The sequence below is a fragment of the Rhinolophus hipposideros genome (genome assembly GCF_964194185.1).
Source record: "Rhinolophus hipposideros genome assembly, chromosome: 18".
In the NCBI taxonomy this organism is placed as follows: domain Eukaryota; kingdom Metazoa; phylum Chordata; class Mammalia; order Chiroptera; family Rhinolophidae; genus Rhinolophus; species Rhinolophus hipposideros.
Window position 1 is genome coordinate 17,191,042 of NC_138064.1, and position 27,087 is coordinate 17,218,128.

The following is a 27,087-nucleotide window of genomic DNA, read 5'->3' on the forward strand; positions in this document are numbered from 1 at the left end:
AACTGGGATTAAGAAGTAATCAGTAATGCTTTGAGAATGTGTGAGTATTTGGTTCAACAGGTTTTCACCCAGGGGGCTTAATATCCATTGCTGACATTTGCCCTTATCATATAGTCCTGTCTTTATGTCTGTCTTCTTTTACGCTGTAAGCTGACAACCTTCTGTAAAGTAGAGCCTTCTTCCTGACTTAAAAGGAAAACTTGTTTTTTTATTATTTACATTAGAATTTCCCCAGACCTTTTGAATTAGAACACCCCCCACCCACACACACACACACACACACACACATTGGGGTAGGGGGTTGGGGATGAGACCCAGGTGTCATTATTCTGGAAAACTCCATAGATGACATCAGTGTGTAGCCAAGGTTAACAACAGCTGTTCTGTTTAACTGGTTCCTGTTCCCCACCTTGAACTTAAAATGAATCAAAATCTCAGTGGGAGTAGATAGAAGCTAGTTTTGTAAAGGTCAGCAGGAGCTATTTGTTACCCATTCACTGTCAAGAACTATTCTGCAAGGAATGTTGATTAGTCTGTGGAGGGTGGACTTAAATGTTGGAGAGAATATCTCCTATCAAGACTAATGCTTGGGAGACAATATTTGGAATAAGCATAAACAAACACCACTCATGTATGCCCCTTTTTATAACTTGTTTGAGGCGTTATTTTAAAGTGTAGTGGAAAAACTTACCCCCTTTTCTCTGCACCACCTGTCATTCCAACACATAGGCAACTTTCAGGCCAAAGCCTTCTGTGGGATGCTGCCATATGTCTGTTTTCATGCTTCTAAATATATTTTGGCATGCTGTGTTATCAGGATTAGGTTTGGCTGTGTGTTACAAGTTTAAAAATGTGGTTTAAATGAGTTTTCCTTTTTCAAGAGGAGAGTTGAAGGGTAGTTCTGGTGTTAGTTCTGCCATGTCATCTCTGTCTGGTGCTCCTATTAGCTTAGCATGCCGTCTCTTGTCCCAGCATGACTGCTCAAGCTCCAGCCATTGAGTCTGATTCCAGCCAGCAAGGATGAAGGATCAAAAATTGGCAGCCACCTCATTTAAGGACACTGCGTTTCACACTTCCACTGGTGTCGTGTTTGCTAGAATATAACACCTGGCCACGTCTACCTGCAAGAGAAGCTGGGGAATGGAGCCAATAACTAAGTAGGTGACTAGGTGCCCAGGACGGCTATTTGACTTGGCCCACCCTAGATTTACCATTTACATGTTAAAGGAATCTCTCAAAGCCTGGGAGGGAAGAGGGAAGCTTTTAAGCTCTCCCTCTACCCATTTACTCACCTCCCCCACCCCCTAAAAAAGAGCAGACTCTAAATTAATTCTGGAGGAGAAAAATTCTGTGTTCTAATTCCACTCCTGCAGATTATTTTCATCCAATAAAGAGAAAACACCACTTTCAGAAAATTGTATTATGTCTCTGGATGCCAATTAGAGTAAATTTTACCTCCAAATAGCTGTCAGGTAATTTTCTAGTTTAATTTTTCAGAGAACAATTCTTTAACAAGTTTTCTTTTAGTCTATAACTTCATGGGGGCGGCATACTTAGTTTTGGAATAGCTTTGCCTTACTGTCTATTATCAGACTTTGTTCCTTTTCTAAACCCAAATCACTAATAAGCGGTCACCACTTTTTTTTTTTTTTTGCTTACCATTGCTTTGTATGGTCCTTTTATTCCCTTTGGCTTCACTTTCCTTCTTGCTGAAGAACGCAGTCTTGAAGGTCTGTGATGACAGTTTTTAAAAACCCGGACTAGAGGATTGAAGGTTGGCAGACATTTGCTCTCAGCCCTTGGTGGTTACCCTCCATCAAGGTCCGGCATCCACAGCTGCTGCTCAGAAGCTAGCTGGCCTTAGACGCTCTCACAGAAAAGCTTACTAAGATTGTCTCTTTATCCTCGATGCCCTGTAGTTTAGCAGTAAATCTCTGCTTTTACTTTAAATGCATATTGCCTGGCAAGGAGTAGGGTTTGATGACCAAATGTTTCAAAGAATCTGACTCTATTTTTATGCACTGCTTCCTCTTTCTTTTACAGTTGTTTCATTTTTCTCCTCGTGTTTTCTCACTTCTGCTGTATAACAGGAAAGTGGAATGGATGCCTCTTGCCTTGGCTACATCCCTTGCCTCTGCTCCTTCCAGAACGTTGCCCACCCCTCCCCCGACAACATACCCTTCTTCCTGGAACCTGCCAGGTTGATTTTTCCCAGAGAGCCAAAGAGTTGGTTCTTCCAACAGACAAAAACTGTCTAGTTCCTGCCCAGCAGCTGGCTCATGCCATATTGAATTGGCAAGCTTCAAGTTTATAAATGACAGGAAATGCTCCTTTCAGAATTGCTCCAACAGTAGGGAAGAGGCAATTGGCAGCTAGTGAGCAGAGCAAGAGCTGGAATTGGCACACAGCATTGTCCGTAGCTGGATGGACCTGGCAGCTTGCTTTGGGATTGGCAGAAGTTACCCCAAGTGCTGTTTTCTTCCTAATTTTGATAGCGTCTTTAGAGTCTTCCCAGAAGTCTCCAAAACAAGTGTAACCTTAAAATTGCTAACTTTCTGCTGATGGAAGATGCAAGAAAGGTGAGCAGTTCCTTAGGTCTTAGCTAGTTGAAGGTGCTCTTGAAGAAACAGTATGAGTTGAAAGGGAGTTTTAGATCAGATGAGTGTTTCATGGAGTCTCTTCGTCTTTCTGAGGATTTCTTACTGTGGGTGCAGCTCGTCAGTAAACAATTTCAAAGTAGGTAATTCATTGCACACTTTTATTACCTCTAAGAGGCCTTCATTACCAAGTTACGGGGAAAGAGCTTCTTTGCCTTTTTTTTTTTTTGGAAGACTTCAATATTCTTTTCAGGTCATGGAGTTGAGTAAACTTTGTTCCAGTTCCAGACCAAAATCCATTCAAACAAAACAAAAAGACCCAGGAGTATCTATTTCACAAGCCCAAGGAAAACACTGGCATCCTTCCAGGTTCCTGGAGTCTGGAGTTGGCTGGCATGCACGTCTCCATGCCTCTGTGGTGTCTTACATTCTGTTCCCCACAAAGTAAATACACTTAACCTTATACTGTTTGCTCATTCTTGTATCTCCTCATGATAGATGATTAGGAATTACTCTCTGGCAGACTTCACCACTTAGGCAAACTTTAAGTTGAGCAGCTTTGTTCTTTTGTTTTTTTCAAGCTATAGCCTAGAGTTGGCCAACAAGTCCAAAGGAAGTTTTGCCGATAGCACCTGGCAGAAATCCACTGGGAAGCAGCTTGTGTCCTGCGAAGGTCCTTCACCTCTGAAGGTTTAGGGGAAAGGGCTCAAGATAATGCATCTGACCATTAACTTAAAGGCAAAGAATGTGTTACAGAAAGGGTCATGCTGATGAGTGTTTCCAAGTTCCATCTCCGAGACTTAAATTCACAGATGGAAGAGGCTTATCACAACCCATTGTTCTGGCTTCTTAGTTTTGTAAGTAAACATGAAGTTCTCTGCTTATCTGAGTGCCCAAATCCTGAAAACGTGGCTCACTACATATGCTCAACCCATAGAAGAAGGATTTGTAGCAGAGCCAGTTTGATGACTGTCAAGTGGACAGGATGTTTACGTGAGGTGACTGATGTTGCCAGAGGAAAATTTCTTTCAGAAGTAATTGGTGGTCAGGGAGATGCCAGGTGGATGTGGGATTGGAGCGGAGGGAATTGGGCTGTGTTCAAAATGCCTCCATCAAGCTTCAGACCTCTGATGAGTCAGTTTTATTAAGGTGCTATTGCCAAGAGTGCACGTCACCGTGTCAGTCCGGGGCACCCCCTCCTGTGCTTGGTCTGCTTCTACACTGCTTTCCATTTGACAGGCTCTGCGGCTTCTGTTTTCAGGCTCGTGCACAACGTTGCTCTCTCTGCAGAGTGATTCTGCAGGTCTTTGCCCCTTCTTCCTGTTAGATTTTGGTCCTTTTGGCCTGTCTCTGCTGACCACCCTTCCTTTTCCAAACTTTGCACAACTTTTCAGTTTCTTCTTAGGCTTCATGTTGGATCTGTTACCTCCCTCCCTTTCCCAAATCAAGAAAACAAAAGCACCAAGAACATTTCATCACTGGGGTAGAAAGATTATTTTGCTTTTGTTCAGCTTTTGAGGCTGTGACATAGTTTTTGTCTCTGAGCTTTTCTCACAGCCGAGGTCTTCTGGATCTTCTGGGCTGAGACGCAGGCTCAGGCTGTGCTTGTTGGCCTTCGGCTCAAAGGATGATGTTGCCTCTTATGTTCATCCTGAGGACACTCAGAAGTGGCTCTCTGGGATCTGTCCCACAAAGCGTAGTTTTTACTAAGTAGATGAAAGAGTTTTTCTCTTATAGACATGGTAATCTCACAACTGATTTTTCTTTTAATTAGCTGCTAGAGAGCTTAGAGCCAAATTTGTGTAATAACAGCATTTCTGGCTTCGTCTTGTCTTTTCTATTCGGGTCTCTGTGCTCTTATTTCTTCACCTCCTTTGTTTTATCTTTCTAGGTTATGTGTACTTTGTAAGCAGCATAAAATCTTTCTGGAACGAGGCCCAGAAAACAAATAATTATATGCAGTGGGGCAGATCTGGGCAATTACACATTAGATTTAGTCTAATCATTAAAAAGGTCCTTATCACCACCAGACACCCCCCCCAAAGTATATTATTCAGAAGAACATTATATGTTCTCAGTGAGATAAAATATTTAGATCCTATCTTTAGAAAAATTGGGTAAGATTAATGTATCGGTTTTACTCTAAGGATCAGAATGACAAAATTAATTTATGCTAACACTGAGCAGAGCTGATGGTCACTGCCAGCGCTCATGCAGCTGGTCTACCGTGTTTCCCTGAAAACAAGACCTAGCCGGACAGTCGACTCTAATGTGTCTTTTGGAGCAAAAATTAATATAAGACCTGGTCTTATTTTACTATAAGACTAGGTGAATAGAATAGAATAGAATAGAATAGAATAGAATAGAATAGAATAGAATAGAATAGAATAGAATAGAATAGAATAGAATAAACAGAATAGAATTAATATAATAATATACAACATAATACCAGGTCTTAATATTAATTTTTGCTCCAAAAGACGCATTAGAGTTGATTGTCCAGCTAGGTCTTATTTTCTGGGAAACACGATATCCAGTTACTAAAGTGAGATAGGCCTCAAAGTGTCCCTCTGGAATCCTTGGTGTATGGGAATTGCATAACACACTGGCAGGCTGGGAAGTATGGCACGTTCCCAAAAGAGGCACTGTTCTGATGGCTGGGAAATACTGAAGAATGAAATAATTTTATGTGGTGTTCACCACAGAAGTGATCTGACCAAGCCGTGCAGGAAAGACCCCTATTGCAAATCTCCATAGTCAAGAGTTTCATGGTAAGGCAAAGTCTTCTGGTGTGTGTGTTCTAAGAAGGCTTGTAGAGCTCCAAGGGAAACAGCTGACAGCTGTATGAAGTCCTGTAGTGTGTTACGACATCCTGGGACACATAAGGAATAACAAAGAAATACCAAGCTGTGAAGAATATAGTGCATGTATTTATACAGATGCTGAAGAAACAAAACCCAATAATCAAAGAAGAACCCAATGGTTTTTGTCAAGAATATTTCCTGGAGTTGAATTTTAGGCTAACTCTTATAGGAAATAGGTTTGTGGTGGGGGTTATAGACGAAGGAAGAGACTTAGATAAGCAGAGTTTAGATGATTTTCATTTGTAGAAAACTAGGTGTGGCATCTAGAATCATTAATACATTGCTGAATTTTTCGTGTGAAAGGCATGGTTCAAACTAAAATGATTTCCCTTTAAAATATTGACTGTAAGATAAATTCATTAGCATGAGAATTTGGAACTATCTGTCAATTTTAAATGGTCATGCTTCAATACAGCATTTCCATTACATAAAATCTTAGAAGTATTTGTCCAAGGGCACAAGATTTATGTTTAAAGATTTGATTGCAGTATAGTATGAATTAGTGAAAAATTGGAAACAAGACTTCTTTTCTGTCCCCCTTCTTCCGCTCCCCCCCCCCACTCTGTTTCAAGCTGTTGTTTCTCAGTCTAGTTGTGTAGGGCACAGCTCCCTGGCCCATGCTGGTATTATGAGCCTTGTGCTCCCCCCTAACTGAGGCAGCCAGTCGTTAGCCACTCACGGCAGCTTACACCAACCTCTGGCTGCTCCTGGCAGCCCAGCTCCAGGGATAGCATTGTTCACAATCTTAGCTGTAGAGGACATAGCTCACTGGCCCATATGGGAATCGAACCAGCGACCTCGGCGTTAGGAGCACGGTGCTACAACCACCTAAGCCACCAGGCCGGCCCCAGACTTTCTAAAGGTCTTTAAAGTAGCATCCTCAGATGTAACAAAACTGTCAGATAAAGATGAAGGAATTGCGGATTTCTTTTCTTGACACCTTTTTGGTGATGTAGTTATTTTATTCCCATAGTGGAAAGAAACATTGAAACTCTTAAGTTATAAAGTGTCTTAAACATGCATAAGATGGGTGTGTGCAGATGAGACAACACACCTGTTGCTTTTCGTTTCTTGTTCTAGTAGAGCATTGTGTATGATTCAATTAATCTTTTTTTTTGCGTGTGTGGTAATTTTAATTGGGGTATAATGGACATAACTAGTTTCAGGTGTACAACATGATTTGCTATTTGTATATTACAAAATGATCTCAAGTCTAGTTAACCGTCTGTCACATCATTACAAAACCTGTTTTTCATTGTGATGAGAAGTTTTAAGATCTACGCTCCGCAACTTGCAAATATGCAGCACAGTATTAAGAATAGTCACCACGCTGTCCATTACATCCCCGGGACTTATTTTATAACTGGAAGTTTATACCTTTTGACCCCCTTTATGTCATTCTTAATCTTTAGTTATCCCTATTCAAAATAAAGAAATGTTTTAATGGACTATCTTTGGTGCCCTTTTTAGCATGTTGATGGTCAAAGGCTTAAGCTTTTGCCAACTACACATAATAAGAAATTTCTTACGATTCCTAGGAAGTCATGTCAAGGCAGATAAAAGAGTGATCAGATCAGGGAAGGCAGCACTTTCTTGAATGCGTGTTCTATTGGGCCATTTTTCTTAAGAGTAACTTATCGGCTCTAGGTGACTATTTCAAAGCAAAGCCGTACCCGTTGGAAGCTGGGTATATACTGTGTGTGTGTGTGTGTGTGTGTGAATATGGCTAAGGTGATAGAGAAGCCCAGATTTGTGTACATTTCTTACTGCAAGGTGTCTTCTAACATTTCTAGAAATCTGTTTGTTAGGTGTACTTTTTCTTAAAAAAACAAAAAAATGCATATTATGCTTGGTTTACTCAGTTGTTGCTCATCTTAAAATATTTCTTAGCATATATGGGAAAACTCTGTACCTTCCTCTCAATTTTGCAGTGAACCTAAAACTGCTCTAATAATAAAATAAAAATATTAAAACATTTCTTGGAATGAATTACTTAGAATTATAATAACTCATCCTTGGAAGTATGTTTTTCTTACTGGTATTAGAAGGTAAACAGTGTTAGCTGCATGAACATGTGAGATTGCTTCTACGTTTTAAACCTTTAGCTCACTGGTGACATTACTGAACTTTGAACCTGCCTTTTTAAGGACCCAGTCACTGTGAACTGTCCTCCTGAGTGTGTCCTTTAGCCCTGCAAGAATGACTGTTTGAAGGGAGACTCGGGAGGGACACAGCCGGCTTGAGGTGGGGAAAATGAGGGATACAGATAAAATCCACTGATGACAAAAACCTTTTAGGAATTTGCCTTCAAAGTGTTGTCCAATTTGTCCGTGTGTAAGAGGCAAAGGAAAAGTAGAGATAGAAGGAATAAAGAATTATATGGGGGGAAATCTTACCGCATTTTACCACTAAGGTGAATTAGTTCTTTTCTAATCCTGTTCTATGCTTGGGTGTGAACTTTTACATGATTTAGAAATACAGAGATTCAGGAGCTTTTCCCTTTGAGAATAGTTCTAAGGATGTGTTTCAGAAGCAGACCCTACGCGGATAAGGTGTGGAGCCTGGGATCCTTGGATGTCTGGTGATGTGTAGCCCAGAAAATCATTTACTTGTCAAGAACCTACCTTGGGTATAGTGATGGGGGATCTTATTAAATTTTACACACAATCTTGTGTCTCTATTCTGTTTCAAGTTTATAACATTTACATATCTTTTAAAGCTGCAATTTGGTGACATTCTAAAGTTTATAAAAATTGTGTACAGAAGTGACATTTCAAGTGCAAATGCTTTCAGGATGAATATGTAAGATCTTCTCAACCTGTTAGGTAAATGCATGTCAACTTACTGCGGTGGTTTTCCTAAAACATCCCAGTAACCCCGTTGTTTGAAGATGCCCGCATCCCCGTGCCCACAACAATAGCCCGATTCGTATTAAATAAGCATGAACGTTGTTTCATTCCCGACAGCAGTCAGAAACGGAGACCGTTCAGCTGTTTATCCCAGCCTTATCCGTCGGTGCCATTATCGGCAAGCAGGGGCAGCACATCAAGCAGCTTTCTCGCTTTGCAGGAGCGTCTATTAAGGTACTGTGTTCCTCCCCTGTAGCTCTCCTGGTGCCTCAAATCAAATCAGTCAGACCCGAGTCTTCTTGCCACTTCACAATTTGAATGGAAGGGAGCAATCTATATCGGGGTTACACAGGGGTGTGACACAAAACCCCAAACAGTAGCTTACACAAGGAAAGTTCGATTCTCTCTCGGAAATAGCCCGGAGGTGAGCAACCGAGCGCCGGTGCTAAGGCTCTGCCCCAAATCCTTGGACTGAGGTTCCCGTTGGGTCCTCTACCCCAGGCATGCCCTTGGTCCCTCATGGGCCCAGATGACACGGCTCAGTGTTCTAACGACCACATCTGTGGCCCAGCCAGTAGGAGAGGAGAACATAAAGAACCGTTTCTTAGGTGTCCCCTTAGCTGCTGTAGGCTACAGTCACAGGGCCAGACGTAGTGGAAGGGGCAGCAGGGAAATACAGTCCATGTGTGGTTACCTCAATTTTATTGTGGTGGGAGGTAGGGTAACGAACACCAGAGCGCAACTAATGGTATCTGCTGACTACATAATTGTGTGTTCTGAAGAGTCTGTATTTTGATGTGTTGAGAAACATGGGTCATTTTGTTTTAAAAAACACAAATTGTCAGAGGCTTGCTATGATAGCTTTCTTCAGGAAAACCCCTCTATTCTATTGGAGGGTTTTATTTTGGTTATGTCTTATAACCTTTGGTTATATATTATAAACTTTTAATAAGATTTTAAAGAATACAGTACCCAAAAAACTGCACTCAAATGTTTGTACCATCTTTATTCATAACTCCCAAAAAATGGGAAGAAACAAATGTTTGCCAAACTGTGGTGCAGCTGTACAATAAATACTGCTTAGTAATAAAAAGGAACAAACTATTGATACCTACTGTAACTTGGATGAATCTCATGTGTCATGCTAAGAGAAAGAAGTCCGATTCAAAAAGCCACACCCTGTATGATCCCGTTTATATGACAATCTGGAAAAGGCAGAACTATAGGGATGGAGAGAAAAAAAATCAGTGGTTGCTGGGTAGGAATTGGAGGTGGAGGAGGGAGGGGGTGACTACATAGAGGCGGCTCGAGGAAACTGGGGGCATGATGGAACTGCTTTTATTTTTATTGTGGTGGTGTTTACATGACTGCATTTGTTACCAAGAGAGTAAACTTTACTGCATGTAAATAAATCATAAAACAACCACACACAGAAATAGTCCTCAGATACTCTCTTATAGCAAAAGATAACAAAATGTGTGCACAGGAAATGCAGCCAAAATAAATAAGTGGGTAAAGGAAAAAAGTGAAAAATCAGGTGGTGAACTAGCTTTACTATCCTGCTAGTTTCCTGATTAATGAGTTAAAAATAAATCTCTGACATTAAATAAATCTCCTACATTAAAAAGAACCTAGTAGATTCGTTTTGGGAAAACTGCAACGAACATTTCATGAACAAGAACTTGGTATTTAGACATTTGTTTCTTTTTCTTTCTGGCTTTTCATGGAGGTTTTATAATGAGGTTAAAATGCTTTTTGTTTCCAAAAAATCTGAAACACACAGAATATGAAAGATTCACCACTCTTTTAACACTTTGGTAGATTCACATATATGTAAATTCCCAATTATGTGTGTTCACATCTTACACATGTAGATTGTTCTTAATCTATCCTGCACAGATGAAATGCAGAGCTGCACAGAGTTCTTTTAGCCAAACTATGACACACAATCTCGTGCTTTAACAAAAGTCCACAGAAGTCGATTTGATGAATCAAAAGGCACGTGCTTTGCTCAGGCTTTTGAGAGATGGCGGCATTTTCTAGTCCTAACCTCAGGATGAGTGCCCTTAGCGTCAGCCGCCTATCACCAGTTTTGACAAAGGGACTTTTTAAAAAAGAAAACTAGTCAGAAAGATAAAAAACAATTATCTTCTTTTCAGGGATTTCACAGGGATTTCCTGTGAATAGAGCTTGGACTAAAAGGAAGTAATTATTTGCTTGTTTTATAGACTCAAAAGTAGTCAGTGCCCAGCATAAAGCAGGAATAGTGTCAGCTTGGCTCGAGGTGACAGTGATGTTCGATTCATGGTGACGGACAGAGAAAGCATGACTCCGTGAAAAGCAGACACATTCTCTTGATTGTAAACGTGTGGGGAAAGGTCTCTTAACTGACAGTGATCATGATCAGAACTAAGTGGTAGAATTTGCAGTGGTTTTTATTGTCTTTGTTTCCTATTCCTATATAGTGATGTACTTTAAATAATGAGAATTTGCTTCCTGTACAGTAAATGTCTAGCAAATGTCTTTCTTTTAAAACAACTCCTTACCAGCCGGGTCCCAGAATCCTTTCTTACTGTGACTCTGGGGAAATGCTGAAGGAAATTCCTCCTCCTCCAACAGTCTCTACATTACCCCAGCCCAGACTTTGGTGTCATTTCAGATACGCTGCAAGAATAGACAAGTCGGAGTTTACTTCTCTCAAATTAATGTTCAGTTTATTTCACGTTACTCGTGAGCGCACTTTGGGGGAGTTTGCCAGTCGTCCTGACTGGTGAACGTAGCGGTTTCTTGCACACACAGGAAGCCTCGGGCGTTCTCGTACATGTGGGCCAAGGGCCACACTTGGAGCAGCACAGGTGTACGATTAGGAACATGGGTGGTGGAGATGGCAGGACCAGCTCTCCCAGCTCTGTGAGCTGTGGCATCACGGGCCAGGTAACCCCCCTTCAGTCTGCCCATTTGTAGAGGCAATCGCGCATCAGGATGGAGTGAGGCTTAGCTGACAGCAGATGCACTTTTCCGTTGGGGCCGGCCCTGCCCCGTGTCAGTCAGTCTGTGGCAGGCGCAGTAACTAACGAACCCACATTAATCGCTGCCTCTTTATAACTTCCTTCCAGAAGGCTTTCATTCTACATTTCAGTAAGTCGTGTGTACGTGTCTGGCTGGTTTGTGTAGCATTTCTGTTAGTGGCACCGGAAAATGTCGTAACCCCCTGATGGGTCTGTTACAGATTGCTCCAGCGGAAGCACCAGACGCTAAAGTGAGGATGGTGATTATCACCGGGCCACCAGAGGCTCAGTTCAAGGTATGTGCTCTAGAGTCTGGACACAGGGAATGAGCAGATGCGGAGAATATTAATGGCTTCTCCCTTAAATGTATCTAATACTCAGCAGGAAGAATTTCTCAGTGGATATTTGTCAGACTAAGAACCAAGCAGAAACACACCCAAAATTACATTTCAAAAATAAACCCAAAGACTTTGTTTTAATTTCAAGAGTTCTGTAATGGTTGTTGAGTTTACCTATCTCCCAAAGAGAAATTGGCTCAATGCCTCATTATCGTATGTGAAGCTGAGACCTTCAGACTGAAATTTATAAACCTGCCTGGTTAATGTGCTTAGTAGAACTTGTTCCCAGATTTTTCTCCTAGTCCCTGAGAAGCCTTAACCTTGAATTAAAACGCCCCCTCTCCCTCCCTCTTCCCCTTGGATATACTGTTGCCCTTGTCCATAGTCTCGCCACAAATCACTCTAATCCTCAAATTTTAGAGGCAGTAGTGGCATGTGTCCTGGTGTGAAGCACTGCTCACTCGTTTATTGGGGTCGGGGGCCTTTGAGGCGGCACGCCCCTCACCATATATCACGCAGTGCTGTAGCACGGTGATGAAGCACAGAGATTTGGCAGCCAGGCTGCTGGTTCAAATCCCAGCTCTGTTTACCAGCGGTGTGAACTTGGGCAAGTTTCTTAACCTTTCGCTGGCTAGTTCCTCATCTGTAAAATGTGGGTTAAGAGCACCCACAAGGCTTAAACAATATATAAAGTGCTTGGAATAATACCTGACACACAGGAAGCACAATATAAATGTGCTTGTTGGTGGTGGGGTTAAACGGACTCTCTGGGTGAGTGAGACGAAGACCGGGCCGAGTGCTCAAATACACAAATACGTATCTGAGTATATGGTTTCCCCTGTAAAAATCAGTGCGGGTGTCTTGTCTGTCACAGGTCAAAGCAACTACTGAATTCCAATGAAACTTATTTATCCAAAACCCATGTCTTGTTCCTACCGTGTAGCAGCTGCGTAACAGGACGACTCTTAAAGCCTTAGTTCTTTTAGCTCTAAAATGTGGCTGGTGACAAGTGCCTACACCTCTCCCATCTCCTCCTTTTTAAAACCATCACTTTCTTTGCCGTCTATTTTCTATGGGCCATTTTCCACTAAAAATCCAAAAGTTTTTTTCATTTCATTTATAGGAAGAACAGGAAGCAAAAGGATTAGTTGCTTTGAGATGTAGGTGTGAGTTGCCTGGGCTCACACTCAGGTGAAGAAATTTAGTCTCTCCACCAGCCTTGTGGTCTGGGCAGTTCCAGTCCTAAGTCAGAAATGTCAAAATTATTTCCTATCCTGACCCTACAGGGTCAGCCACTTTTAGTGTGAAATCTTACAATATACATACATACAAACATCAGTTATCACTGTTTCTTCTTGGTGCTGGGCTCTTACTGTTTGATAAGTGGAATGACTACCTTGCAATTCCTACAGTGCTTGAATGCTGGGAAATTCAAAGTTTGTTTCCCTGTATCCTCCAGTGCACATGCTGTACAGTTGTCTTAAACAGAACACTTACAAAAAGCTATAATGCTTATATCTCATATATGTGATCCGTGAGAATTACAAATGAATTATTTTAGAGGCCTAAGGAATAGCAAACCTCCTAACCTGTATTTTTTTCTCAGGAGCTTGTTTTGGAGAACGATGTATATCCCCAGGGTCCTTTGTGCTAACAGCTCCATCTGTGGTGAGACTGAGGATGAATGGAATATATACCAAGATGTAGTTTTTTCCCTGTAATCCCCTAAAATGTGCTCATTTCTGCACCAATGAAAGTGTGTTGGATTATTTTTGTTTTTTGTGGTTTGCACTGGCAGCTTGTTAGATCAAACCAATCTGACTTCTTTTCCCTTTGGTGCATAGCTGAGCTAATTAATGGTCGTATCCATAATAGGAGAGGTTTCTTATGTATAACTTCTAGTTGTGTGCAGGTGACAGGATGTGTTGACTACAAATATCAGAAGTATATGTTAACTTGATTTTGTAGCCTTATTACTCAGAGTAGAAACCACCTGGCTAAGATGGAGAAACGTGTTTAAACAGAAAATACTCCTTTCAGCAGGTTTCTTACTGGCCCGTTTAGACACGAGCGTGGCTTCCTGTGAGCCTGGCACAGCTGGCTCTGCAGTTCTTTCCCAGTCTCTTTTGCTCAAGAAAAACACAGTTTTCTTGTTGCCTGTAGGAGAGGTTTTACCTTTCAGAACTGGAGAGCAAGTGGCCATCTGCCCATAAAAGTGATTTACTTTTAGTTAGGATGACTAATTAACTGTCTTGAACTGTTCTTGTCAGAAGAACATGGTTTATTCTTCTTTCATCAATCACTCAATTCCGTGATGTGTGGCTGTTACTGTCAACCTTTTCTCAGGCTCCCTAGAAAACTTCTCCATGTCTTACGTGATCTTCAACGATTGACCAAGTGCAGATGTGCCTCTGGGAACAGCTATTCCAGTGGATTTGGGCTATTTTTGAAGTTAATGGACCTTCTGTGTCTCCTACATGAATGACACTGACAGGATATGTTCTCATCTATAGGCTCAGGGAAGAATTTATGGAAAAATTAAAGAAGAAAACTTTGTTAGTCCTAAAGAAGAGGTGAAACTTGAAGCTCATATCAGAGTGCCATCCTTTGCTGCTGGCAGAGTTATTGGAAAAGGAGGCAAAACGGCAAGTACTTCAGCAAAACCTGTGCAGTGGTATGAAAGGGAGAGCATTGAAAGGTACTTAGGAGTTCCAAGTCCCTGAAGTTGGGCTAATGTATAAAAAGCAGGACCGTCTGGGCCAAGGTTTGGAGAAGCCTGCCTTTTGTTCCTCTCGTCTGCGTGTCGGGGTCACACATGCCTGTCCTTCAGACCACTTGTGAGAGGACTCATATTCATGTCAGGGGCATTCTGCATTTTCCTGTTGATGTAGCTTCAGCTTTTCTTTACTGCACAATGATGTGAAAAGAAAATTTTTCAAAATTTCATCTATTTCTATAACTTGTACCTCTACGACTGAAAAAAGCAAATGGTTCCCCGTTTCTCTTTAACACATGTAACGTCTAAGTTGTTTTCAAAGCTGTTTGCAATTTTGAAGTGATTGAGAGTACCCCCTTTGGAATCAGACTTTGAGGGTTGAATCTGGCTCTGCCATTCACGTATGTAACTTGAGGCATGTCAGTTTCGTTGGGTTAGCGTTAGTCTTCATCATCTTGCAATGGGGACGATATTCATAACCTGATAGAACCATTAGTGGATTGGATGAAATTTGTAAAGCATAGCTAGTGTTGGGCACAGAAAAGTGGGATTTAAAAAAAGTAAGTGCTCAGAAAATAGTGATTTAAAAAAAAAAACTCAACATGATTTATATTTATCTTTTGCAGGTGAATGAGCTCCAGAATTTGTCAAGTGCAGAAGTTGTTGTCCCTCGTGACCAGACGCCTGATGAGAATGATCAAGTGGTGGTTAAAATAACTGGTCACTTCTATGCTTGCCAGGCAAGTGGGCTCGAACAGGAGAAGCAAGCTTTTCTGCTTCTTTGTCAAGTGGAAACAAGTTTCCTATGGGTGCCCCCACCCCATATCAATACTTAAGGTTGTTTGGTGCTAAACACTTTTAATCCCCCTTTTAGCAGGAGATTTCAGAGACTACTTAGCAAACTGAACTAATTAGTATGTATCTTTAATCTTCAAATAAATTTCTATTTGAAGTTGTTGAAATGGAAAAGTAAAACAACTTTTAGTAACTTTTGATCAGGTAGGAATTTCAAAGCTCTCTCCTTTTGTAGGTTGCCCAGAGAAAAATTCAGGAAATTCTGACTCAGGTAAAGCAGCACCAACAGCAGAAAGCTCTGCAGAGTGGGCCACCTCAATCAAGACGGAAGTAAAGGCTCAGGAAACAGCCCACCACGGAGGCAGACGCCAAACCAAAGACAGGCTGCTTAACCAACAGACGGGCGCCGAGCCCCCATCCGGAACCACATGCACAAGTTTTTACCTAGCCAGTTGTTTCTGAGGACCAGGCAACTTTCGAACTCCTGTCTCTGTGAGAATGTATACTTTATGCTCTCTGAAATGTATGACACCCAGCTTTAAAAAGAAAAAAAATAAGGGGGGGAGGGAGGGAAAGAGAAGAGCTCTGCACTTCCCTTTTGTTGTAGTCTCAGTGTAACAAATACTCTAATTTTTCTTAATATTCCCCCACAGTGCCAGAAATTGGCTTAATGATGCATTCACTAAATTCATCAAATAAATAAAATTGGATCAGAATAGAATTATTACAGGAACTTAAATGTTAAGCTGTTAGCACAGAAAAACTTCAGTTTTATTTTAATCTAACACTAACACGAATAACCTAAGGGAAGTGCTGAATGGTGTTGGCAGGGGTATTGAACGTGCATTTTTACTCTACTACCTCAGGTATTCAGTAATGCAATGAAAGCAAAATTTTGTGGGGTTTTTTTTTTGAAAATTTTATATACTTTATAAAGATAAAAATCCAACTGTTTTTTAAAAAATAAACTTAAAATTTAATTAGCTAACAGGCAAATAACAGAAAAAAAATTACTTCTGGCTGGTGACAGTAAAGCTGGAAAATTAATTTCAGGTTTTTTGAGGCTTTTGACAGTTATTAGTTGGAAAATCCAATAAACGTTCAGTGACATGGAGCAGTGCCTATATTTGGAGAGCAGCGATACCATTCATTTTTTCGTTTATGGTAGGAGCCGTTTGGTAGTCCTGACAGCGAAGTGGTTGCAGGTTTGGGAATGGCTAGTTTCAATGGCTTCAGGAGACTTTGGTTCTTTCTGTTTGGCTACGTGATTGAATACATAAATGCTTTGTGCTTTTGACTATCACTACCTAAAGAAAGTGCATCAAGGAAGAGATGCAGCCCCTGTGGATTTTAAACTGATCGGCAAAAAGCAAGCCTCAGCTTGTCTCCTAGGATGCTGGGTTTGCCCAGACACCTCGGACCAGTTGGTCTACGCTTTGAGCAGACCCCACAAGAATTGCTTTTCTGAAGCCCAATGGGGCAGTCAGATGGTGTGACAGTGTTTACAAAGGTTCCATCTGCGTGTGCAGGCGCTGTCATGAGCCTCACTAAGCTGTTTTGAAGATTTTTAAATGATAAATCAAGAAAAATGAAAGGCCACCTAAAATATTACATAAAAATGTAGCAGGATTTCTGTATTCTCTGCAACCAGTTATTGTAAGGAAACAATTTTTGGAATATGATTCAAATGATGGTGATAAGACATTTGACCTTTGACACTGAGCTAATTTGCCCATCCGTAACTTGATGGCAAAGCCCAGTATGTACAATTATGTGGGTGTGGGTGGTCTCCAAGGCCATGCTGCTCTCAGAATTGTTTGTGTTGCTTTTGTTCATAAAATGACCAGAGTCGTCATGTCACACGAATCTGAAGGACATATAATAACCCCTTAAAAATCATTTTTGCCTCATTTGTATTTCAAGATGAATTTCTACAGCCTAGGTAAACTTTTCTGATGATCTGCATATCAGACATTTTGAAAATGACTTGAAATGTTTTCCTAAATGTTTTCAGAAAACAAGTTTATTTTGTAGTTTTAGCCAAAAAGTGCCCTTTTTGTCACTGAATTCATCTAGCATTCATAATTTTTTTTCCATACAGTGAAATGCTAAAAAAAAAAAAAAAAAAAAAGACTGGTTTTCTAGTTGGTTTTTTAGGTGAGATGTGCTTAAGGCCAGAGCTCTTCCTCAGTATTTGATTTTTCCACTATTTGGTGTTTGTTTTTTTTAAATACAGATAGGTGCTGCATTTATTTCTGCTGGTTTACATTCTGTCATATCTCATTTCTAGCCTTTTAGTGTTGGCAAATCATGTTTTACTTTCAATTACGCATTGGTAATGGAGTATCTGGTAAGAGCTAGGAGATCCTTCTATAACTGAGTCTGTACTCACCGCATATGGCTCATTCCTCATCTGTAATGTGCCCCGAATGCAGCTTCATTTTCCAGATACCTTGATGCAGAATAAAGTTTGTCATCATTAGGTGCAGCTTGGTATGTACTATGTTTTATTTTTGGCTTTTCAAACAAATGTAAATTCTAAATTTGGGCAAATTAGAAACTTACACAGACTTTGACAGGATGTTACTAAATCTCAAATTAAGCACCAGTATCCACTGGTCAATTATTTTCTCCATTCCATGGTACTTAACTTGAGCCTTGGTAACACTGTTGCATATGAACTAAGAACTAGAGGCTTGAAGTCATAGGATGAGTGAGTGGGGTACTTATGTGATTTTTTGTTTTATTTAAAAACTTTTGACTATTCCATTCTACAGAATAAGATTTACACTTAAGCAAAATTAATTAAAATCTGAGCAGAGAGCTCAAGTGAAGCACAGGGACCAGTGATAACGCCAGGAAATCCTGCTGGGACCTCAGGAATAAAGACATCAAAATGGTAGTTGATGCTCATTTACCTAGTCTCCACAACCAGATGTCAGGGAGCAGAGTGCCCACAGAGAAATAAGACTTGCTTTGACAACTTACCCAACTGGGTGGGGTTTAGGAGCTATGTTTTTGAGAAGTGACTCAATCCCAATCTGAAATGACTAAAACTATCCTTTTATTCACATTTGAACTCCACTGAAGTCAGGGATGAAGTGTCATCTTCCATGCCGAGAATGAAGTCTTCAGGTAATGTCTCAGGTGCTATCTGAGCTAACTGGTCATCATAAGAACGTAGGGTCCATAATTTCTCTAGTTCATATGTTTCTCTGGTTTCTGGAAGCATCAAATGAATCACCATGCTGCCTGTCAAACACATAAGAATGACAATGAAGCAGCAGTTCTTTTGCTGTTGTTCTTGGGACCGCCCAACCCTCTGACAGTTTATCATTGACAGTATAACTACAGGAACTGGAGCTGTGGTTTCTCTAAGTGTGGACCGCAGATGAGCATCATCTGGGAACTTGTTCGAAACACAAACTGTAGATCCCATTCAGCAAAACACCACGAAAGTGCTGCTGTGCCTTTTTCTCAGTTCATCATACATGATGTCAATACGTAACATTACTCAAATGGTAACTTTCTTCAAGCGGCTAACAGGTGAGGTCTGTCAAGTTACTCTTGGGAGACAATTCTCCAGATGTGTCACATGTCCGTACATCCTGTGAGCACAGCACTGGCTGCCTTTCCTTCTGGACTGCCTGAAGGATGTTTGGATGGCAAACAGTCTGACACTGCCTCTGGAGCTGAGGGCAGGTTGCTTACAGCAGTGGTTTTCAATCAAGGACATTTTCTATTTTCACAGTTGGGCAACAGCCAGAACAAATGCAGGTCTGCTTCCTGCGCATTATAAAAGCTGTAGATGCCCTATTCTCGGGGCTCCTCTCTTAGACCTGTGTGTGTGCAGGCCCTGTGTTTCCCTATAGAAACCAGGGCTCAGGGAACCTAATGCAAAACTGCTGCTGTTGGTTAGTTACTGCTGTGAGCAATAAACCGTCCTGCATCTCACCCTGCAATAGTCTTCAGTCTTTAACAATATCCATGAAACTGGTCAGCTAACCTGTTAGTTTACAAGTAAGATGGAATCTCAGACCCTTCATAGTTCTTGACAGTTACTGTGTTTCTCTTTGTAGTAAGTACATTGTGGGTAAACACTTTTTTTCATACTCAAATTTGTTAGGTCTTTTCAAACTTCCAGTCCTGTGCCTGGAATGCCTTTCTCCTCCACCTCGGCTGAGTTGTCTAAGCCCAAGGTTACATGTACCCCAAGCCTTCCACCACCATTAAGGGGATCTCTCCCATCTACCATGTTACCCATCTTATTCTCCATCATCTTTCTGGCCTGTGTGACTACATACGTACAAGGCTGGTGAGCATTTCACATGTGAATAAGACCACCTGAGTTATAATGAAACAAATTTCAAAATTTTTACATGGAAAAACTCAACAATTTAATCTCAATCCTTTTGTAACTAAAAATAGTTCAAGATTAGTTCCATACCGAGTATGTAAAATGTGCCCAAATCACTTACCAAAGTCCACACAGAGCCAGTCATCGGTGTCTTTTCCTTCGATCTTAACATGAGGCTCACTTTTACGTTTCAGAAATTTGTACTGAAAAAAGGTAGGCCATATATTAAAGGGAGAAGGGGTAGGGGAAGTTGCTCTGAGGGTCTGAAGGGTTTTTTCTTGGACTTAATTTGGGACCTACCTTACTCATTCCTCACTGTAAACATAGACATCAAAAATCAGATTCTAAACATGAAACATTGACAGAACTGAAGGAAGAAATACATGGCAACACAGTAATACAAGCGACTCAGTACCCCATTTTCAATAATGGATAGAACAACTAGACAGAAGATCAATAATGAAATATAAGACTTGAACAACACTACAGGGCAATTGGACTTGACAGACATCAGAACATTCCACCCAACAACAGAATACATATGGAACACTCCAGGATAGATGATGTTAGGCCACAAAAAAAGTCTTAATCTAAAAAGATTGAAATCACATAAAATATATTTCCTGATCACAATGAAAAGAAACTTGAAATCAACAGAAAAAAACTAGAAAATTCACAAATATGCAGAAATTAACACTTAAGAAAACCAATGAGTTAAAAAATAAATCATAAGGGAAATTAGAAAACATCTTGAGACAACTGAAATAAAAACACAACATACCAAAACTTATGGGACACAGTGAAAATAATACTAAGAGGGAAATTTATAGCTATAAATGCTTACATGGAGAAAAGTTCCCAAATCAAAATCTTAAACTTATACCTTAAAGAACTAGGAAATGAAGAACCAATTAAAGCTAGCAGAAAGAAAGAAACTGATTAGAGAAAAACAAAAGGCAAAACTCAATGAAACCAAGATATGGTTCTTGAAAATGATCCAAGTTGACAAATGTTGAGCTAGACTGATTAAGGAAAAAAATTAAAAACTCAACTAAAATCAGAAACAAGCAAGGGGACATTACTATCAATTTTAGAGAAAAAGGATTATAAAAATCTATGAATGACTGCACACCAATAAATTAGATAACCTAGATAAATGGACAAATTTCTAGAAACATAAGATTGAATCATGAAGAAATAGAAAGTCTGAATAGACATTCAGTAATAGTAACAGGATTGAATCAGTGATCAAAAACCTCTCAACACAATCATACTTCAATTTAAAAATAGGGGAACATAGGGAACAAAATCTCCCAACAAAGAAACGCTCTGGACCAGATGGCTTCACTGAAGTCTACCAAATATTTAAACAAAAGCTAACACAAATTCTTCTCAAACAATTCCAAAAAAATTCAAGAAGAGGAAACACTAAGTCATTCTATGAGACTACCCAAAGACACCATAAGAAAACTACAGACCAATATCCTTGAATACTGATGCAAAAATCCACAACAAAATACTAGCAAACCAATTCAACAGCATAAAATTTTCACACACACACACACACACACCACAACCAAGTGGGTGGGCTTTATTCCTAGAATGTAAGGATGGTTCCATATGAAATCAATGTAATGAGCCACATTAACAAAATGAGGGACAAAAACCACAGGATCATCTCACATTTATGCAGAAAAAGCATTTGACAAAATTTAACATCCTTTCATGATACAAGCACTCAAACTAAAAATAAAAACAAACTTATCTGAAGATAAAGGCCATATATGAAAAACCCACAGCTATTATCATACTCAATGGCAATACCTAGCCTCAAAACTGTCCCAAAAAATAACAAAGGGAAAGCTCCCAAACTCATTCTATAAGGCAAGCATTACCCTGATACCACACTCCGATAAAGACACTACATAAAGAAAATTAAAGGCCAATTCCCTGATGAACATAGATGCAAAAATCCTCAGCAAAATATTAGCAAACCTAATTGAGCAATACATTAAAAATCAAGTGAGACATTCTAGGGATGCAAGGTTGGTTCTGCAAATCAATCAACGAGACATACCTCATAAACAAAATGAAATATAAAAATCGTAGGATCATATCAATAGACGCACAAAAAGCATTTGACAAAATTCAACCCATTTATGATAAAATCCATAAGCAAAGTGAGTATAGAGGAAACATATTTCAATATTATAAAGGCCACGTATGACAAACCCACAGCTGAATAATCCTCAGTGGTGAAAAGCTGAAAGGTTTTTATCTAAGTGGACAAAGATGCCCACTCTCACCACTTTTATTCAAAATAGGTTTGGAAGTTCTAGCCACAGCAATCAGACAAGAAACAAATAAAAGGCATCCAAATTGTAAAGAAATAAAACAGTCACTATTTGCAGATGATATGATACTATTTATAGAAAACCCTAAAGAGTCCACAAAAAGTATTAGAATAAATGAATTTGATAAAGATGCAGGATACAAAATTAATATTCAGAAACCTGTTGTGTTTTTATACACTAATGAACTATCAAAAACAAAATTAAGAAGACAATCCCATTTACAATTGCACCCAAAAGAATAAAATACCCAGGAATAAATTTAACCAAGGAGGTAATAGACCTGTACTCAGAACTGTAAGACACTGAAGAGAGAAACTGAAAACATAAATAAATGGGAGGATATACCATGCTATGGACTGGAAGAATTAATATCGATAAAATGTCCATATTTACCCAAAGCAATCTACTATGATTCAATGAAATCCCTATCAAAATATCAATGGCATTTTTTACAGAACTAGAATAATCCTAAAATTTATATAGAACCACAAAATACCCCAGAGAGTCAACACAATTTTGAGAAAGAACAAAGTTGGAGGCACCATGCTCACTAATTTCAAAGCTACAAAACAATATGGTACTTGCACAAAAACAGACACGTAAATCAAGGAAACAGAATAGAGCACCTAGAAACCGTGCTTATGTGGTCAATTAATCTATGACAAAGGAGGCAAGAATATACAATGGATTAAAGACAGTCTCTTCAATAAATAGAGACTGCCCTGTTTTCAGACACATGCAAACAAATGAAATTGGACCACTTTCTTAGATCACATATAAAAATAAACTCAAAATAGATTAGACTTAAATGTAAAACCTGAAATCCTAAAACTCCTAGAAGAAATCATAGGCAATAAACTCTGACATTGGCCTTAGCAATTTTTTTTTTTTTGGATATGTCTCCTAGGTCAAAGACAAATAAACAAAAGGGACTACATCAATCTAAAAAGTTTTTGCACCTTGAAGGAAACTATCAACAAACGAAAAGACAACCCACTGAATAGGAGAAGATAGTTGCAAATGATATATCCAACAAGGGGTTAATATTCAAAACATAAAAGACCTCATACTCGTACAACTCAACATCAAAAAAAAATCTGATTAAAAAATGGGCAGAAGACTTCAATAGACATTTCTCCACAGAGGACAGACAGATGGCCAACAGACACATGAAAAGATGCTCAACATCATTAATCATCAGGGAAATACTAATCAAAACCACAATGAGATGTCACCTCACGTGTCAGAATGGCTAAAAAGACAACAAACAACAAGTGGTGGTGAGGATGTGGAGAAAAGGGAACCCCTGTGCACTCTTGGTGGGATTGTAAACTGGTGCAGCCACGATGAAAAACAGTATGGACATTCCTTAAAATTAAAAATAGAACTACCATGTGACCCAGCAATCCCACTTCTGGGTATTTATCTGAAGAAATCAAAAACACTAATTCAAAAAGACATATGCACCCCAACGTTCACTGCAGCAATATTTAAAATAGTCAAGATATATAAGCAACCTAGGTGTCCGTTGATGAGACGACTGGATAAAGATGTGGTGTATATATATATGTGTGTATATATGTGTGTGTGTGTATATACATATATATATATAAAAAATGGAGTATTACTTAGCTATAAAAGAACAAAATCTTTTTTTTTTTCTTTTTTAAAAGAACAAAATCTTGCCATTTGCTACAACATGGACGGACCTAGAAGGCATCATGCTAAGTGAAATAAGTCAGACAGAAAGACAAATATCGTGTGATTTCACTTACATGTAAAATCTAAGGAACAGAATCAACAAACAAACAAAACGGAAATAGACTCAGAGATATAAGGAAAAACAACAAAACTAATGGTTGCTAGATGGGAGGGGGGCAGGGCTGGGGGAGAAGGTAAAGGGATTAGAAAGTACAAATAAGTAGTCACAATATTGCCATGGGGAAATGAAAGACAGTTTGGGGAATATAATCAATTATGCTATAAAGATTTTGTAGGGTGTCAGATGGGCACTTGTCTTATTAGGGAGACCACTTCATGGACGGTGTAGACGCCTGACCACTGCGCTGTACTCCTGACGCTGAAGAATACTGAGTGTCAACTATAAATACATACATACATATATATGATCACGGGATGTGGAGTACAGCATAGGAAATATAGTCACTGGAATTGTAACAGCCACACGCGTCAGAGGGATAGTAGACTGGGGGGTTATCACTTTGTGAGGGCTGTAAATGTCTATTACGTTGTTTTGTACACCTGAAACTAATAATACAAATAAATAAACACTATTTGTCATTAAAAAAAAAGAATTAGAACTATCCTGACTCACTAGGGATGGATATTTGTCCCTGTAACTTTCACTATCAAAGAACATAAAACAAATTCTGAAATTTTGGGCTTCTTATATAATCTCATATGATGGGTTTACTTTTCGAGTATTGCTCCTCAGCCTGATGCTCTGACACTATTCAGTCAACCGCTCTAAAGAGAAAACAGAGCACCCTACCGTTTTCACAATGTAGTAAGCCATGGCATGTAAATGTCGGGTAGAAGTCCCACTGCCAATCACGAAGTAATCTGTGTATTTCATTTCTGGAGGGACCTTGATCACACAGATGTCTCTTGCATTTTCTTGCCTCAGAAGTGAAACCAGCATATCGATGTCAAACTGGAGACCAGCATGCCCTGAAACACACAAAGATTTGCTTGTGTCAGGTGCCAAGTAGGAGAGAGAGACCCGCTATGCACCCAGAGATACGGGCAACTGACAGTGAAACTGCTCCTCCGTGAGGGTACTTAGATCTAAAAATGTCTTGAAAGCAGACAGTGCCCAGGTCTCCTGGAAGTTGAACTTGGCCAGTGGTTTTATATCGCACAGCTCCACTTTTATAGGAAGTGCGCTCAGGTTACTGAGCCACCACACTTCCTTTGCCATTACCGTGTGCAAGCAGAACCACACATCAGCGACAAAGGACTTTCTGTTCACTAGTACTGGAGGACACGGGCAATATACCTCGAACACAGAACTGCTATACAAAGACAGAAAAACAGAAGTTGGGGCGGTGGTGGTATGCTGGGGCATATTAAATTAAATCCCAGACATAAAGGGTCACAGAAGGAAAACCGCGAGCTGGAAAGGCTCTGAGATAGTGCCTCCTCCACAATCTTCACTGGAGAGATGAAGACACTTAGTCCTCGCCGAGGAAGCGTGTGGCTCCAGATCAACCGAAGAGAGGGTTACAATTTTAATAGCAATTCTCGTTTTAAACCCTCAGGGTTTTCTTATAAAGCCATTTAGGCTGTGCAACAGCTATTATCTGTGGAAACCTCTTTCCTTACGTTCCTAAACGGGCTCCCAATGGCTAGTTCACTAACAGGTCTCCCTCGCAGACACTATCCTTCCGCAGGTGTCATCTATTTGCCACCTCTCACGTTTCTAAAAACTTTAAAGGACCTAAATGAGCCCCGTCGCCTGGAGCGCTTCTGACACCCCCCTGCGCCCCCGGCCCCCGGCTCTTCCTCGGAATCCTCGACAAGTCTCGGGAGCCTAGGAAGCGTCTGAAGGGGGATGAGGACAGTGTGGCCGTTCGGACGCCTGGGTTTGGGAGACGTCAGTTCATCTTCCCAGTTGGCGACAAAAACCTGTCAAGTCCCTTCCCAGCTCTGGATCAGAAGTTTCGTGACTCCACGAGAAACACATCAAGAGGGGAACTCAGAGCCTCCTCGGCTGGGACCAGGCTCCCGGCGGCCTGGAGGAAGCCGCCGCCGCCCTCCTCCACGTCCCGTACCTGCAAGGCCTGATTCGGGGCGCCCCTCGTCGGCTGCCCCCTCTTCTCGCTCCTCCAGGCCAGGCCCGCTGTGCAGGCCGCGCGCGTGACACGGAGTCACGCAGGCCCGGCTGAGCGCTGGTCCCGCTGAAGGCCGAGCCGAGGTCAGCAGCCGAACCCGGGGTCCCGCGCGCACCGCGGCCCCGGCTCCCGGGGCAAGGGCCCTGCGCCACAGCAGCGTCCACGCCCGCCGCGCCGCACATCCACCCGGCCCCATGGCCGGCGCCACGCATCTACTCATGGGGCGGGGCTTAATGGAGCACGAGCAGTTTCTGCGGCTTCCGATTGGCCGGTTCAATGCAGCGGCCCGGAAAATCGACGTCAGGGGCGTGGGCGGGACCAGGTCCCGAAGGCGGGGCCGTGGGCGGAGTCTGAATGCAGAGGAGGAGGAAGGTGGCCCAAACTAAACGACTGGGGATTATATTTTGCGTGGTCAGAGGACTAGTAATTACTCACTTTGACCTATGTCATAGTGATGGAAAACGTCCTTTTTCTTTTTTTAAAGTTTTACTGGGGACTATTGGGGAACAGAGTGTTTCTCCAGGGCCCATCAGCTCCAAGTCGTTGTCCTCCAGTCCAGTTGTGGAGGGCATAGCTCAGCTCCGAGTCCAGTCGCTGTTTTTAATCGTAGTTGCAGGGGGCACAGCCCACCATCCCATGTGGGAACTGAACTGACAACCTTGTTGTTGAGAGCTCATGCTCTAACCAACTGAGCCATCCGGCTGCCCTTCCAGAAGCTCAGCAGCAGCTCGTTGTCTTCAATCTAGTTGTGGAGAGTGCAGCCCATGGGCCCCTGCAGGAATCAAAACTGGTAACCCTGTTGTTGAGAGCTCACGCTCTAACCAACTGAGACATCCAGCTGCTCTCATTTTATTTTTTAATCTGTCACCGTTCACTGGAATGTAAAACTTCAGGAAGGCAGAAATTTTGTTTTCTTTTTAACTCTTCTCTCCGCAGTGCCCAAAACAGCTGGTACTGAATGAACAGAAAGAAGTTGCTGCTGTTCATTAGACTGGAATTAGGACGTATTATTTTCTACCCATTGCTCATCACCAAAAAAATTATCACTTGTTTATGCCAATGGACTGCGCTGTGGGTCCCATGTCTGTGAGAGTAAAGAATGCTGAGGTGCAGGTACAGTATTAAATCCTAGGACTTGAGAGCTGAGAGATCCCAGGGGGAAAAGTGACTTGCTCATGGCCATATTGGAACCAGAAGCTGTTTCTGAACTCCAAGCCTGATGACTTTTGAAAGGAAGAGGCTTGTAGAAGGGGACAAATATCCCAAATGGCTGGAACAAGGCCAAGCACGTAGTAGGTGCCCCAAATGCTTGATACATTATTTAATTTCTTTTAAAGAAATAACTCCAAGCACTA

General features: G+C 40.9%; 2 protein-coding genes across 7 annotated transcripts in view; one reads left to right on the plus strand and one right to left on the minus strand.

Annotated features, from left to right (window-relative positions):
• Positions 1-15,707, plus strand: part of IGF2BP3 (insulin like growth factor 2 mRNA binding protein 3) — a 38,580-nt gene extending 22,873 nt beyond the window's left edge. Inside the window, exons 7-11 of the mRNA XM_081080250.1 lie at positions 8,428-8,544; positions 11,540-11,614; positions 14,170-14,301; positions 14,999-15,112; positions 15,403-15,707. Coding sequence (XP_080936376.1) covers positions 8,428-8,544; positions 11,540-11,614; positions 14,170-14,301; positions 14,999-15,112; positions 15,403-15,501 — 537 coding nt within the window. The 3' untranslated portion in view covers positions 15,502-15,707. The remainder of the gene's footprint in view (positions 1-8,427; positions 8,545-11,539; positions 11,615-14,169; positions 14,302-14,998; positions 15,113-15,402) is intronic.
• On the minus strand, positions 9,293-25,952 carry MALSU1 (mitochondrial assembly of ribosomal large subunit 1; the record flags this gene model as incomplete). Of its 6 annotated transcripts, none has more annotated exons than XM_081080253.1 (6): positions 9,293-11,630; positions 17,560-17,619; positions 18,240-18,419; positions 19,646-19,727; positions 24,391-24,569; positions 25,673-25,952. In XM_081080253.1, 5 exons carry the CDS (start codon positions 25,950-25,952, stop codon positions 17,570-17,572), a joined length of 771 nt encoding a protein of 256 aa, XP_080936379.1. In that variant the 3' UTR covers positions 9,293-11,630; positions 17,560-17,569. The 6 variants fall into 6 exon arrangements, 4 of the variants coding, with proteins under 4 accessions (XP_080936379.1, XP_080936378.1, XP_080936377.1 ...); XR_013995391.1 differs by having other exon boundaries at positions 10,100-11,630; positions 18,156-18,419; XM_081080252.1 differs by having other exon boundaries at positions 11,001-14,563.
• Between the last annotated feature and the right edge of the window lie 1,135 nt (positions 25,953-27,087).